Genomic DNA, 13,443 nt, shown 5'->3' with positions numbered 1-13,443 from the left:
CAGCTGACTCCTGAAGTACATCAGATATACTATATCACATATATATACATATATCAGATATAATATATCAATTATCTGTCTTCAGTTGGTCTAACTGATCACTTGGGACTGCTGTGGTACGCTGGATATTGTCAGTGCAACACCCTGCCAGCCACAGAAATGCAAGAGTATAACTACAGTACAGTTCAATGGAGTTTCCTCTAGAAATACACAGAAATTAAATCAATCCTGATGCTTTCTCCTTAGTTTCCACACATCGATTCTAGACTTTATGTAGCAGTCTTCCTGGCATGTTGGCATGGATTGCTTTCTCTACGCATGTCTTCTTTCCAAGGATGCAAACCCTTGTTTGTTGCATAATGTTTATATAAAATAAAATAAAATAAAAAATTATTGCAAGCCTAAGTAGTTCAAATATGGAATTCCATGGTCCTGAGCCTTCTTTTAGAAAAGTTAAATGTAGATCTGTAGGAGGTTAACTCAATATCCTTGTAATGAGAAGGGTGCAGATGCAGTTCCTGGAGCTGTATAACAGAGCCGTCTTTTAGACCAGCAACATTGGTTCAAAACATAGCTTGCACTGGTGCTGTGCATGCAGACTAGTAATTTACTCTACATTGGCTATATCTGTGTGATTTTACCAGTTCATGTAGCCCTAATCTAAATGAAGCATGTATTGAGCTTGTTTTAGAGACCCTTACAAGCTACTTCACATGCAAATGCAAATGCTTAATAACTAAAGCTTAAGGATCATGTGATTCTTTAGACAGTAAATCTGGTGGTTCAGAGTTGTACACATATTTGGCAGCTTATAGGTTTATCACTTACAGCTAATCTTTTAGAGAACTGTGGCTTAATTCCTTTTGTTAACTAATTAAAAAAGAGAAAGAAGTTAAAGCTGCAATTAGACCTATTAAGACTTGTATTACTCATTCAATGGTCTGTGCAACTAGGATAAATGTATAATTAGGAGGTTTGTCCAAACATGATTAAAGCTAGTCATGTGTCCTATGCCATCAAATATTGATGCGTGCATGAGATTGAGAGTAAAGCCAATATGAAAATGTGAGTATAAACCATGTCATACTTTTCAGAGAAAATATATGATCTCTCTTTTGGCGTATTATAAATATTTCATGCAAATGATGAAAGCTTTTTTCAGATGAAAATCCTGGAGGGATCACGTCTGGCCTATAGCTCCCTGTGGGCTAGTATCATTGGCAGCAGTAGTTAGACCAGGTCCATCTGACCCCATCAGCTATTGCTGTTGTTGTGTGCAGCTTGCTGATAGTTTAAGAAATCCAGAAGTTTTCAGGCAGTGCATCTCTATTGGAACCATAAACCATAGAATATCTTGAGATGGAAGGGATCTACAAAGATAATCGAGTCCAACTCCTGGTGGTCCACACAGGACCACCCAAAATATCAGACCTGATAACCCCTATGTCTGAGAGCCTTGTCCAAATGCTCCTTGAACTCTGGCAAGCTCAGTGCTGTGACCACATCCCTGGGCAGCCTGTCCCAGTGTCCAACCACCTCTGGGTGCAGAACCTTTCCCTAACCCCCAGCCTGACCCTCCCCTGTCCCAGCTCCATGCCATCCCCTCAGGTTGTGTCGCTGTCCCCAGAGAGCAGAGCTCAGCGCCTGCCCCTCCGCTCCCCTCGTGAGGGAGCTGCAGGCCGCCACGAGGCCTCCCCTCGGCCGGCCCTGCTATGGACTGAGCAATATGGGTGACTTCAGCTGCTCCTCATGCATCGTGCCCTCTAGACCCTTCACCGTCTTTGTTGCCCTCCTTTGGACATTCTCTAATGTTCTTCTTATGTCCTTATATTGTGGTGCGCAGAACTGCACTCAGTACTTGAGATGAGGCCACACCAGTTCAGTGATCGGCTGATGCCCTGAGGCATGAGGATTTGTATCCCTTCAAAAACTCTTATCTGTTTTGGAGGATTGGGTTTCTTTTTTGTTTTGGTTTGCTAGTTTTCAAATTACAAAGTAGTAAATTCTTCAGCTTAGAGCTAGGGCATGTTTTTCCTTCCATGTGGTTAAGAGACGTGAAGAAGAGCAGGTCCACTGACCTTATCTACCTCAGATAAACATGCATGAGGGCTTTCTCTGTGCACTAGTTTCTGGTGCTGGTCTCTCGTGAAGGGGGATTCCCAGGAAGACTGTGGCAGTTCAGATTCTCTGTCAGCCATGATTCTTTCCGTAAATTGGTGATTTTGTGGCATATACAAGTTGGCAAAAGAGACTTTTTAGGATGCACCTTTGCATCCTAAATTGCCCCCAGAGCTCATAGCAGTTGCATGGTATGGATCAGATGTCCCGACCACAACCCCTCTCCAGCTGTCCACATCCATGCCGGAGGTCAGATCTGGTACCTAGGAGCCCTGCCGCAGCATGGCAGTGTCTGTGACCCTCTCTGCAACACTTTCAGCTGAAGCACAGGCAGGGAAGTGTATTACTGCCATACAGCCCGTTCAAAGAAAACCATTGCATCTTTACAAACCAGGAGTTGTTGGCAGCTCTCAAAGAGATGCAGACATCTTTGACATGACTGTTAGCAAAAATGAAAGGCATAAATAGATTGTTTGCTGTAATAACTCTGTTTCAAAAACCTTCAGTTGCTAGTGATGACCCAGAGAAAAAGACACTGAAGTCTTGAACCTGCTGGTCTTAACCTTCAGAAATGGAATAAGCTCAGGTGCTGAAAGCGCACTAAGTCTTTTTCAATTTTCCTGCCAGAGTGAGAAGTATTTGCTCAGATGAACAAATTACAGAACAGCTCCAAAGCAATGCAGAAAAGAATAAGCTTCTTAATATATACCAATTTCTGCTTGGGGAACAGTGAAATTCATTTACCGGTTCCCTCTCTTAGCTGCCTGTGCTGCTCTTAAGGGCAGATAATGTAGAGAAGAATTTGGCTGGTGTCAGCCCTTTTTGTCTCACTAAATTGCTGAGAGTCCTGGGGTAGGCAAAGATGATAAAGTACTTGGGGGAAAATGTAGTGTAGAGGAAATGGTAGAAGTGTCCTGCTCCGGCTATGGAGGAGAATGGAGCTTCCTGTGTATGAGTAATATCTGTCATTCCCATTTGTTTATGTCGGTTGTAATATTCACATACAAAGAGAGAGAAAAACATGTGCGTATGGGTGTATGTGTATATAAATACACACATAAAATAGCAGTTGTCTACATTGCATGCATAGTGGTTTTGGGATCTGTTTCTAAGTGGTTCATGGTATATCCGTGGATATACCACGCGTAAGAATTTTTGAGTCATTTTGTTGTTTGTATTTTTTTTTCCTATATGAAAAATGAAAAGATTAGGCCTCTCTCTGAGAGGACTGTTTTGTTTTTTTTTTAATCTTGGGGGCAGGTACCCAGCAGTCCCTGTTCAGAGATGACAAAACATATGTTCCACTAACTGTTATTAGAGATGGAAGATTGAAGGCTCTAGCTTACTGAAATTATTGCATATTTTTTTTGTATAGGTACCAAGAGAAAGTGTGCTAGCAAATATCCAGAGATGTTTCAGAAAGATTAGAACAGACACTAGCTTTGCAATCTTACAGAGCTCTAAAACAAGGCACAACATGATAAATTATAATTCCCTGGTATTGTTGTAGATTTTTAATGTTGTGCCTTGTCATTACACCTAAATAGCTGTATTATCCATAGTGCTGAATATATCATTTCAGAATGGAAATAACATTTATGTCTTTATGCACATTTTGTTTTTATCAGATTGCTGACATTACCATCTGAAGTCAGAATCTCATGATGTAAATTTGGATACCTTTATACCTTTTCTTCAGAGAATATATTTAAAATAGTAAGTAGATATTTGGAGTGTGTAAGCAAGGGATAAGCCAGAGAGGAGGAATCGAGGAGGAACTAGGGGAGAGGAACAAGTATATTACTTGTTGCAGATGATTTCATTGTATGAGGATTCTGATTCAATAGTATAGGTGGAACCAAGTCACTCTTTACCACTATTAGAATTTTTCCCACAATTTTCCTGCTTTAAGCAGTGTTTGACAGGAAGCTTATAACAACGTTATTTGGAGGAAATCCCTGTCCAGTTTAATCAGGGAGTGATTCCTGGCTGGTAAGCACAAACCTGGGGCATTTTTATGTAGGTATTTCAAATTTGAGGAACATCCAGTGCATTTGCAAATTTGTCATTCTACAGGTGTAATGATCATATACTCATGCCAAAACGGACAGATGACTGTTTTGTCTGTCACACTCTCTGTGATCCAAGACTTAACCTCTTACGAAACCAAAATCAGCCTCCAATTCCCCTGCTTTCTAATTCTGCATGACTAAGTCATTCAGTATGTTATAAATACTGTTGCTCATTCCAAATACATTGGGTACCTGTGCAGCAATCATTGTCAGCATACTCCCGTAGTAATGTGGAGTGGTTTAGCATTGGGCAACTGGCATAAATTAAATACTTGAGTCACAGTATTGCCCTTTCTGCATACACCCACACATCTCTGTTACGTATGTGCTGCTTATGGGAGTTAGATGAATGACAGCAGCACCGCAAACGCCCTCCCAGCAAACAAGGAACTTGTACACACTCAGAAAATAGGTATCGATGCAAGATTTACATCAAAATAAGAGGAAGTGAAGAGTGCACAAAAGTATTTGTTTTATGTGGCTACAGGAATTTTCAAGAAATATTTTTCAGCTAGGGGATTGCGGTACAGAAGACAATGAAAATATGCTGGTGGTAAAGTTTTGTTTGCTTTATGACTGAGGTGTGTGTCTTGATGTTTGCATGGCATTTTCCATCTTTGTGAATGAAAGACCTGTATTCTGGCTTAGGTTTTGCTGTAGGGCATGAAATCAGTCATTTTCCTGCAACTCCGCTGTAATTGCTTGTTATTCTTAAAGTATTTTCATGTTTAAGGACATATCACATTCCCTGCTGTTCTTCACAAATGATCTATAGAATAATAACAGTAAACTTAGGATTTGTAGAGGCTACATTTGTAGAAAAAGGTTCCATGCACATACAGTTTTCTGCAGTTGAGTGGTGTTTAATTGCTGCACCTGCAATTACTTCTGGGTGTAGCTCAGGTTGCTCAGATGTCTAAGAACTTGATCGTGCTGATGTATCAAGCATTTTGGCATCAAAGTACTGTGCCTTATGCCTTCACACAGCAGCACCCAGAAAATTGCAGGTGTACCAGAAAAGGTTGGCTTGAAAATCAGGTCCTTGCACTTTACAAAAATGTTGGCTGAAACAGGGTAACAGCCCATGAAAAAAATTCTATTAGATGAATAATTCCTTTTCATCCACCTCAGGCTGTGTTGTGCTGAATGTGAAGCCCCTCTCCTTGTTCTGTTCAGTTACCATTTACTTGGAAGGGCACATCATTCTTTGGGCAGCTTAATGCTTTTGTAACCTGCTCAGTTGCCTTGTGTGGCTCTGAATCTTTCATCTGGTGGTAATAGTTGCTGAGCACGCGGATGTTCATGTGTTCAGGTGGCTCACAGTAAATCTCAAGTCTTATCTCTTCATAACTCTGTGCATCTCGGCTCAGACTGTAACCTGAGCTTTCTCAGAAGTGTTCAGCTGTGGCTTAGTCTGTCTTCCTGCTGCAAGGGGGAGATTTATGCTTTTTTCAAGGAAAGCGGAGAGGTCGGTGCTTAGCACCTTTGGAAATCCTCCCTTATTCAGTATCTTCTAATCATGGAGAAAATCAAGAGTTTGGGAGATTGCGGGTTCAACTCCTGCGCAGCTTTGAAGAGCCTCCAGAATTTCACCAGTCTTAACTCGTCCCTTGGCATGCCGGGGAGGCTGTGGTTGCGCTCGGCAGGTATTACTTTCCCTGGATCCCAGAAGCAGGATTTGTTATACTCAGCCACCTCCCAAAATCTCCCTCTGTCAGTGCACTGTTGCTGGCAATTAGATTTAACATGCTGAAAATAAATTGAGGGTCTTGCTGTCTTAGAAAATCATATTGAGTGCAATATGGTATTATTGCTACTTTTCTTTCATGCCTATAAATCTTCACAAAAAATATATGGTCCCTTTTATCCCCAGCAAGAGATAAATAAAAAGAATCTGAGGTTTTAAAAAATAAATGCATACAATGTTATCACTTTCCATTCACATGTGTTTATATTTCCCTAGCTGGGCAGCTTTCACTGTTGTCCATCCTGAATTCAAAAATATAAAGCGACGCTTGCTAAGGTGTTTTATTTCTTTTTGCAGTATTTCTGGCTTCTTGTGCTCTCACGAGGTTTGGTTGGCATCGGCGAAGCAAGTTACTCCACTATTGCTCCAACCATCATCGGAGACCTTTTCACCAAAAACACAAGGACCCTTATGCTGTCTGTTTTCTACTTTGCAATTCCTCTTGGCAGGTAGGTAACATAATGCTTTTTTCATCTGCTTTTGGCTTTTCTTTTAAAGTTAGCTCACACAAATCTTGAGTTGCTAAAGATGATAGTTGTTCTGTCTTTGGTTGGAACAATTTAGACAGGAAAATATTGTCAGAAGTGACTAATTAGTTGCAGGAATTGAATTATTTTTTCTAGCCCTGTTACTCGTTCACGTGTGACTTTTGGGAACTAGCGGGAAGGATTTATTTATTTTTTTACAGAAATTGGGTGGGAATGGAAACAAAATATTTTAAGTGACTTTCTTGGAGCATTATTAAACTAAGCTATCAATTTGAATACTATTATATTTGTTCTGAATTGGTGCTTCAATTAATTTGAGGTCCATCCACTGTGGATTGAAAGGTCAGCTATGAACTTGAGATCAGTGTCCAATATTCCGTTGGATTTCAGCATTTTTAGACCAACAGTGCTGGGAAGAGTTACATATTAGCTGCTATCCTCTTCATCCCCCATGTTTCTTCCCTGAAGAACTAGAACACACAACTGATTTTGACTGTTTTTATCTTTGCTTAAGAACAGCTGTGATTGTGGTACTCTATTAAAACTCAGACTGATTCTCATCCTTTCATCACTTTCAGTGGCTTGGGATACATCACTGGATCAAGTGTGAAGCAAGTTGCTGGAGACTGGCACTGGGCATTGCGGGTAAGCCAGTCTCTTGGTGTGACATTCACATGCAGGTTTCCATTTTTGAGCTTATAACGTTGACTATTCCACAAGCAAAAAGTGCTTGTTGGGATATTTTTTTTCCAAATCCTTCAGTTCTTCAATGATAAAGATAGCTTGAAATTCAAAATGTTCCTAAAAATGCTTTTTTTTTTTCTTTTCAAAGTATATATTTTTGTTTATTTTTCCTCTGTAAAATTGCACATTGTGAACACTCTGAATTCACCTTCAATAAGCACTAGCCTGGCTTTGGGCCAGTTCATAGGAAACTTTACTGAGTCTTATATATCAGTTTTAATAACATCTTAATAACAGCTGTATCAGTTGATCAGTGTTAGAAGAGTTCTATCACACAAGTCCCCAACCTGTTATTATATACACTGTTATATAGAGACGGTAAAGGATTGGAGATTAACGCCTGTGGATATTAAGTGCATAGCAGATGCATTCTCTAAGCAAATTGGAAAGGTATGTGGTTTTGGCTCATTGTACTTGTTTTTCTCCCTGCTTGGGAGCAAGAATTTTCCGATCACTTTATTATCAGTCAACCATGGTTTCTTGATGAGTTTGGGAAGATGAGGCATTGGCCTTAAATCAACTCCACAGTCTTTCAGGCCCTTGCTGTCAAGAAACTCTGAGAATGGCTTCCTGCTTTGAGGAAAAAACACTTTGTTCCAGTTTCCGCTTGTTTTTCTGCCCTGAGACAGTCGGTTTCCTTCTACTTTAACCTCTTGGGACCTTGATAAACGTGTTGAAAAGATAATACATTCCAATCACATACGCACAAACAAATCCTGCACACAAAGATGTCTTGAAAGAGCTGGCAGGAAGCAGCCCAGCAGTACTGTTTTCTGACCTTTGTCAGTCTGGGTGGCATGTGCCCCAGTGAGTTGCATTCTCTGGCTTTGGCACTTCATGAGGACAATGAATCTCATATAGCCCAGGCCAACCCCATTTGTAACAGCAGGTGATGAAATATGTGGGTTCCCATCTCAAGTGAATGTTCCTTTCTGTGGCACGGACAATTGCCTGTCCAGCAAAGGTAAGAAAAGCCAGGAAAGTCACTGTGAACAGTTCATTTGCACCTAGGAGAGTTTCCATCTGTCAACCTGAAATGAAAAGAATTAGGTTTAATAACCTAAAGCTTCAGACCAAGAGAGTGCTTGCCTCATGCAATAGCAGAAATGCTTTAAGGGTAATATGAACTTTTGAGCAAAGGTTAACACAAGGGAAGAGAAACTCCAAAGCCCCTTCTCCCAGTCATATTGTCTGATTTTCGGGTGGTCTGTTGCAGACCCAGGAGTTGGACTTCATGATCCTTGTGGGTCCCTTCCAACTCAGGATATTCTATGGTTGTATGATTTAATGATTTATCTTGGACCACTCTTCTATCTGTAAAATCCAAATAATTAGTTTGTACAAAGAAATCATCACTAGTGCCTTTCTGTTTGGTTGAAGTCTCCATAGTTATCCTGAGAAATCCAGACAGTCTGCAAGGCTGTACCCCTTATGGGATCTTGATTTCCACCGTAAATGACACATGGATGCACGATTCCCTGACTGTGTGAAACTGTGGGAATCTGTAAGACAAGCTCCATACTTCCGTGAGTGTTTCTTAGGACAGGATTGCTTAGTTTTGTTAGTCAAACAGCACATGTCGAAAGCTTCCAGACATCAGCATAAAGGAGCCTCTGTTCTTTTGGCAATCGTTGTACTCCTGCAAGATGTACTAGATTTGCCAACGTGATGCTTCCCTCTGTGATGCCCTGTGGCCTCCAGCTCTGGAGGAGGTCAGGAATACTCAGTGGGCTGAAGAAGGCAGAAGGGCACTTTGGCTAGGGGCAACTTTGTCTCTGGATCTAGCACTAATGTCAGTGTTTTGCTGTAACATTGCTGAGTATCAACAGATATTATCCTGTCAGGGGAGTAAGCCTCCAGATAAAAATCAGAGACTTGAAATTGTATGGCTCTAGAAAATACCAGCGTTTCCTTTGTTTGTTTGTTTTGCTTAACAGTGCTATGTCTTCTGTTCAACTGTGATAAGAGTACTGTATTGAGCTTCATTTGTCCCTGGATGAGGAACACTCCTGGCTTTCCAGTTCTAAAATATTTTTTTTTGTCTTCCATTACCTTCCCTAGAAGAGTTCTGGATTTGTCTTCTTTGGGCATGTAATATATCTCTATGTGTAAAGACCATTTTCAGGTTATTATTGGAAGCATATTTTTAGGAACAGGAATTTTATTTTGAAAATGGCATGTACAGAAGAGATAATAGTTCACTGAAAGTCCGTGTTTCTGTTTTCCTAGTAGAACCATTTTCCATGCTAACAATAATGGAATTTCAGTGTCAAAACGAGAATCACATTCATAGCTTGTAAAACACTGTAGAATGTTTGCATTTTTGTCTAGTGATTGACAGAAGGGATTGGAAACTCGGAAACCTAAGTCTTGAATGTGTCATTTTTCTGTCTTCCAGCTTGAATTTTCATTGTTTCTTAGTCTGCTGCACACTGAGGTAATCACTGAAAGCTGCCTGAAAATGAGAAACCATTGCAGATTAGATGGAAGACCACAGAAAGGGTTGCATGTCAAGCAAGGATTTTCAAAACCAACATGCTCCCCAGATCCAGAAATCTTTCACCTGGGTTCATTGCCCATAAGAGGCTTTTAAACTCTCCCAGAAATCAGTTGGTCTCTTAGCCCAGTTGGGTGCAGGTTTCCAAAGAGTTAAACATCACCCAGAATCTTGGTACTGTAATTACACAAATAAATGGACTGCCTTACCTCAGAGTATTCTCAAAGCTTCATGCTTGCGAAGTGAGATAAGAGAGTCCCAGGAATGACAGGGAGGAAGGAAAGGAGCAGATGCCTCAGTGTGCTCACAGATTCTGGATAGCCATAAAGAGCTGGGTTGCTGAAATGAGACTAATGTAATCTGTTTCTTACTGACTAGTCAAATCAAACACTGCTGACTTCCTGTGCTATTTTCCTGTTCCTTTCTCACAGGTATCTCCACTCCTAGGAATGATAACAGGGACACTCATCTTGATATTTGTACCCGCTGCTAAAAGAGGAAATGTTGAACAACTTGGGGGACAGCTGAAGGCTCGGACCTCATGGCTAAGAGACATGAAGGCACTGATAAGAAAGTAAGAACACCCTGCTGACGTATGCTTTGCCTCTACTGCTTAATGTGAACATCAAATGGCCTGTACTTAACACTGTGGGGTTGGAAAGTGGCATCATGCACAGTTGCAGAAAATTCGGTGTGTGGGCCTAGGAAAGAAAATCACAGTTACGTTTTCACTGGATGTTGACTGTGATGACAAAGATGAATTCCATCTTTTGCTCTAACTTTTCCAAGATTCAGATCTAAGAGTCTGCTTTGTTTGGCTCATATTTCAGACTAATTAAGGCTTTTGAAGTGTAGAAATTGCTGTGTTCCTGTATTAATTGTTGTGCCACTGTTGTTCAGATGTCCTTTTATATCCTTTTATATGTCCCTTATATCCATTTTCTTCCTTGAAAAAGCTACTCTGCTGAGTGGAGAGTTCAATTCCAAAGCAATTTAAGAGGAGAAAATACACAAAAGCTTGCACTACATGGCAAATTTAAATATATATATATATAATATATATATATAACCACATGTGACTGCATGTGCATAGAATGTGGTTGGATGCTTGTATATCTGCATAAAAGATCACACGCTTCTGAGTTTTTAAACAGCTGCACTTGCTTCCAGAATGCTTGCCTTTGAATGTGCAAATATTTGTGTGTGTAAATTCAGTGTTACCTTGGAATTCTGATGTAAAACCTGTGGTGTCCTTCATTCTTAGAACTGCTGGCTAGGATGTCTTCCTGGTGTTGTCACACAGTGTCAAAGGGCTATGAAAAGTGGTGATGGTTAATTTATTGGTATTTTTATATTACTTATTTTGGTGGTTTATCCAAGTAGCAAGCATATAGTAACCTGGAAATAACTTGGATGGGGAGGGAGAGGTGGAGCTGGTAATTCGGGTAACCAGGTGATATTATGGTGACAGTGCTGTAATTCACACATCACATTTTAGTGATTAAGTACTGATCGTCTCCTGAAAGGGTCCCAAAAAAGTGGTCCCTTTGAAGCACCTCTGAAGAGTTAAGCACATTATTATCAATAGAACGTCTTATATGAAGAAATATTTCCTGCTTCTTCTTCTCCATTTCTTTGTACCTCGTGTTATCTCTGCCCCTTGGCAAAGGGAGGTGAGTAATGGGTCCTCTCCTGGTGCCCTCACTCTTTCAGTTTTCCTTCTAACCCTTCTCTTGGTTTTGCCTCTCGTGTCTCCACAGCCGCAGCTATGTGTTCTCCTCACTGGCCACCTCAGCTGTCTCTTTTGCCACTGGGGCACTCGGCATGTGGATCCCTCTCTACCTTTACAGAGCACAAGTCGTGCAGAAGACTGCAGAGACTTGCAATGCGCAGCCCTGTGGCACCAAAGATAGGTGAGGTTCATACACCACTGCTTTAAAGAGGGGGGAGGGAGGGTGGGGGCTTATTTACCAGAGGAAACAGGCAAGTCCCATGGAGTCAAGTCACTAGAATGTCTGTAATTTCCTGTAGATCCTTGCAACAATGATAGGAAATGCTGGGATTGTAAACTGGGTTTTATTTCTCTTCTTTTCTTCATTGCATGAAGTCAAACCAAGGCAGAAGTGATGACCTCAGCTCAGTCTTAGTTCCCAGGCTACTGTACAGAAGGAGAAAAGAGACAGCTGTCTTTGCCTCAAAAAATGGTTGGAGAGCTGAGAGAGAATGAGGCTTCTTAAGACCCATACTGATTTCTATGATAGCAGTGGAATCAACTGGCATGTCAGGGTAGCCAAGGTAGTGGCTATAATTCAGGGCTTGGACTGGTTCCCCTAAAGGCTGCAGGAACTGGCCCCGAAGGCTTTTATTTCTGTGAGAGGGAGGACTTCACTGTGTTTCATCGCTCTGTATACTACTGTGTATACTGAGTTTTGCTGAAGAATGGTGCAAAGATCTGGGAGACTTTGGTTTGGATTGCTTGATGTTACATGGTGGTGTTTTTTTTCAGAGCCAGTGATATAATGTAGCTTGCAGCACATATGCTGTGAGAAGTAATTCATTGTTCTGTGCTTTAGCATAATAGCACAGAGCATAAAATGCTAACAAAAAAATAAAGGTATTTCTCCAGGTGAATAAAAGATATGAAAAACTGCCTTTTGCCAGCTCTTTTGCTTTTTAGCTTTTGAGGGAAGAATAACATTAGGAAAGCCTTCTTTCTGTAGCTGACACAATCTCATCACAGGTAAACTACTTAGTGGTTTGGAGTACCATCGACTAGAGCACCCAGCGGGCAGCCTCGCTCTATTCTGAAAAATGCAGTGAGCAGAAAATACAGCTCCAGTCAGACTGCCCATCTGCTGTTCACAAAGACAAGTTTTCCACTCCTTGATGACACCTATATTTTGAGCTACCCTGGAGCTACTTTCATGTAGTTGCCAAAGACTGTAGCCTGAGTCCTGCACATACAATACTGAGAAACCTTGACAGCTCCTGCTCTTGAATTTAAATAAATGCATTTTGTATGTGTATTATAACAGCAAAATAATCTAATCAGCCTTCTTTGAAATGGGCTGGAAGGAGTTAGAAAATTGCTGGTGTTCGTTGTCTTGTTAGGTTTCCATTTCCTTAAGCTTCCAAGTGCCTGCTCTGTCCATGATTTCCCTTACATGATCATTGTGTGGGTTATTACTTAGAGTTTTTGGTACATAATTAGCTATACAATGCACTTTGTAGGGAGCTAAGTTCCACACAAAGAAGCAGTATGAGCCCTCTGCATCTCTGTATGTTGATCAATGCCCTTGTACAAGGCTGAATTTTATCTGCTGTTTTCCGTAATTTCAGGGGAAGGGTGCTGCAAACACAAACACTCAGGATGTAGCTCATTTGTTTTATTTTAAACATGCAAAGCCAATATCCAGATTTTCACCAGCCAGTTTACCCTACTAATTTGTTCATAGGTCATCCCCATTTTGGAGAAAAAATCCAGAAAAATAACTGACTCTCTCTCTCTCTCTTTTTTTTTTTTTTTTTAATAGCTTGATCTTTGGAGCAATCACATGCTTCACCGGTTTCCTGGGTGTTATCACAGGAGCTGGGGCAACCAAATGGTGCCGCTTAAAAACCCAGCGAGCTGATCCTCTTGTCTGTGCTGTTGGCATGCTGGGGTCAGCCATCTTCATCTGTCTGATCTTCGTTGCTGCCAAGAGCAGCATTGTGGGAGCCTATGTAAGTATAATCCTTTGCATATGTCAGTCTTCTGTCTACCAAACACCTTAGAAG

At 40.9% G+C, this 13,443-nt stretch overlaps 1 protein-coding gene across 4 annotated transcripts in view; it reads left to right on the top strand.

The window, feature by feature from the left end:
* The window catches only part of LOC116497222 (protein spinster homolog 2), a 134,773-nt gene that overhangs the window by 75,942 nt on the left and 45,388 nt on the right, over nucleotides 1-13,443 (top strand). For all 4 annotated transcript variants that reach the window (XR_004254089.1, XR_004254090.1, XM_032200864.1 and 1 more), the window contains exons 4-8: nucleotides 6,235-6,386; nucleotides 7,004-7,070; nucleotides 10,098-10,240; nucleotides 11,427-11,579; nucleotides 13,200-13,389. Coding sequence is in view for 2 of the 4 variants with exons in the window: in XM_032200864.1 (XP_032056755.1) it covers nucleotides 6,235-6,386; nucleotides 7,004-7,070; nucleotides 10,098-10,240; nucleotides 11,427-11,579; nucleotides 13,200-13,389 (705 nt within the window). In the remaining 2 variants the exon portion in view is untranslated. The remainder of the gene's footprint in view (nucleotides 1-6,234; nucleotides 6,387-7,003; nucleotides 7,071-10,097; nucleotides 10,241-11,426; nucleotides 11,580-13,199; nucleotides 13,390-13,443) is intronic.

Source organism: Aythya fuligula, chromosome 20 (assembly GCF_009819795.1).
Source record: "Aythya fuligula isolate bAytFul2 chromosome 20, bAytFul2.pri, whole genome shotgun sequence".
NCBI lineage: Eukaryota > Metazoa > Chordata > Aves > Anseriformes > Anatidae > Aythya > Aythya fuligula.
Note: the sequence above shows the minus strand (reverse complement) of the source record. Positions and strands in the feature narration are given on the sequence as shown.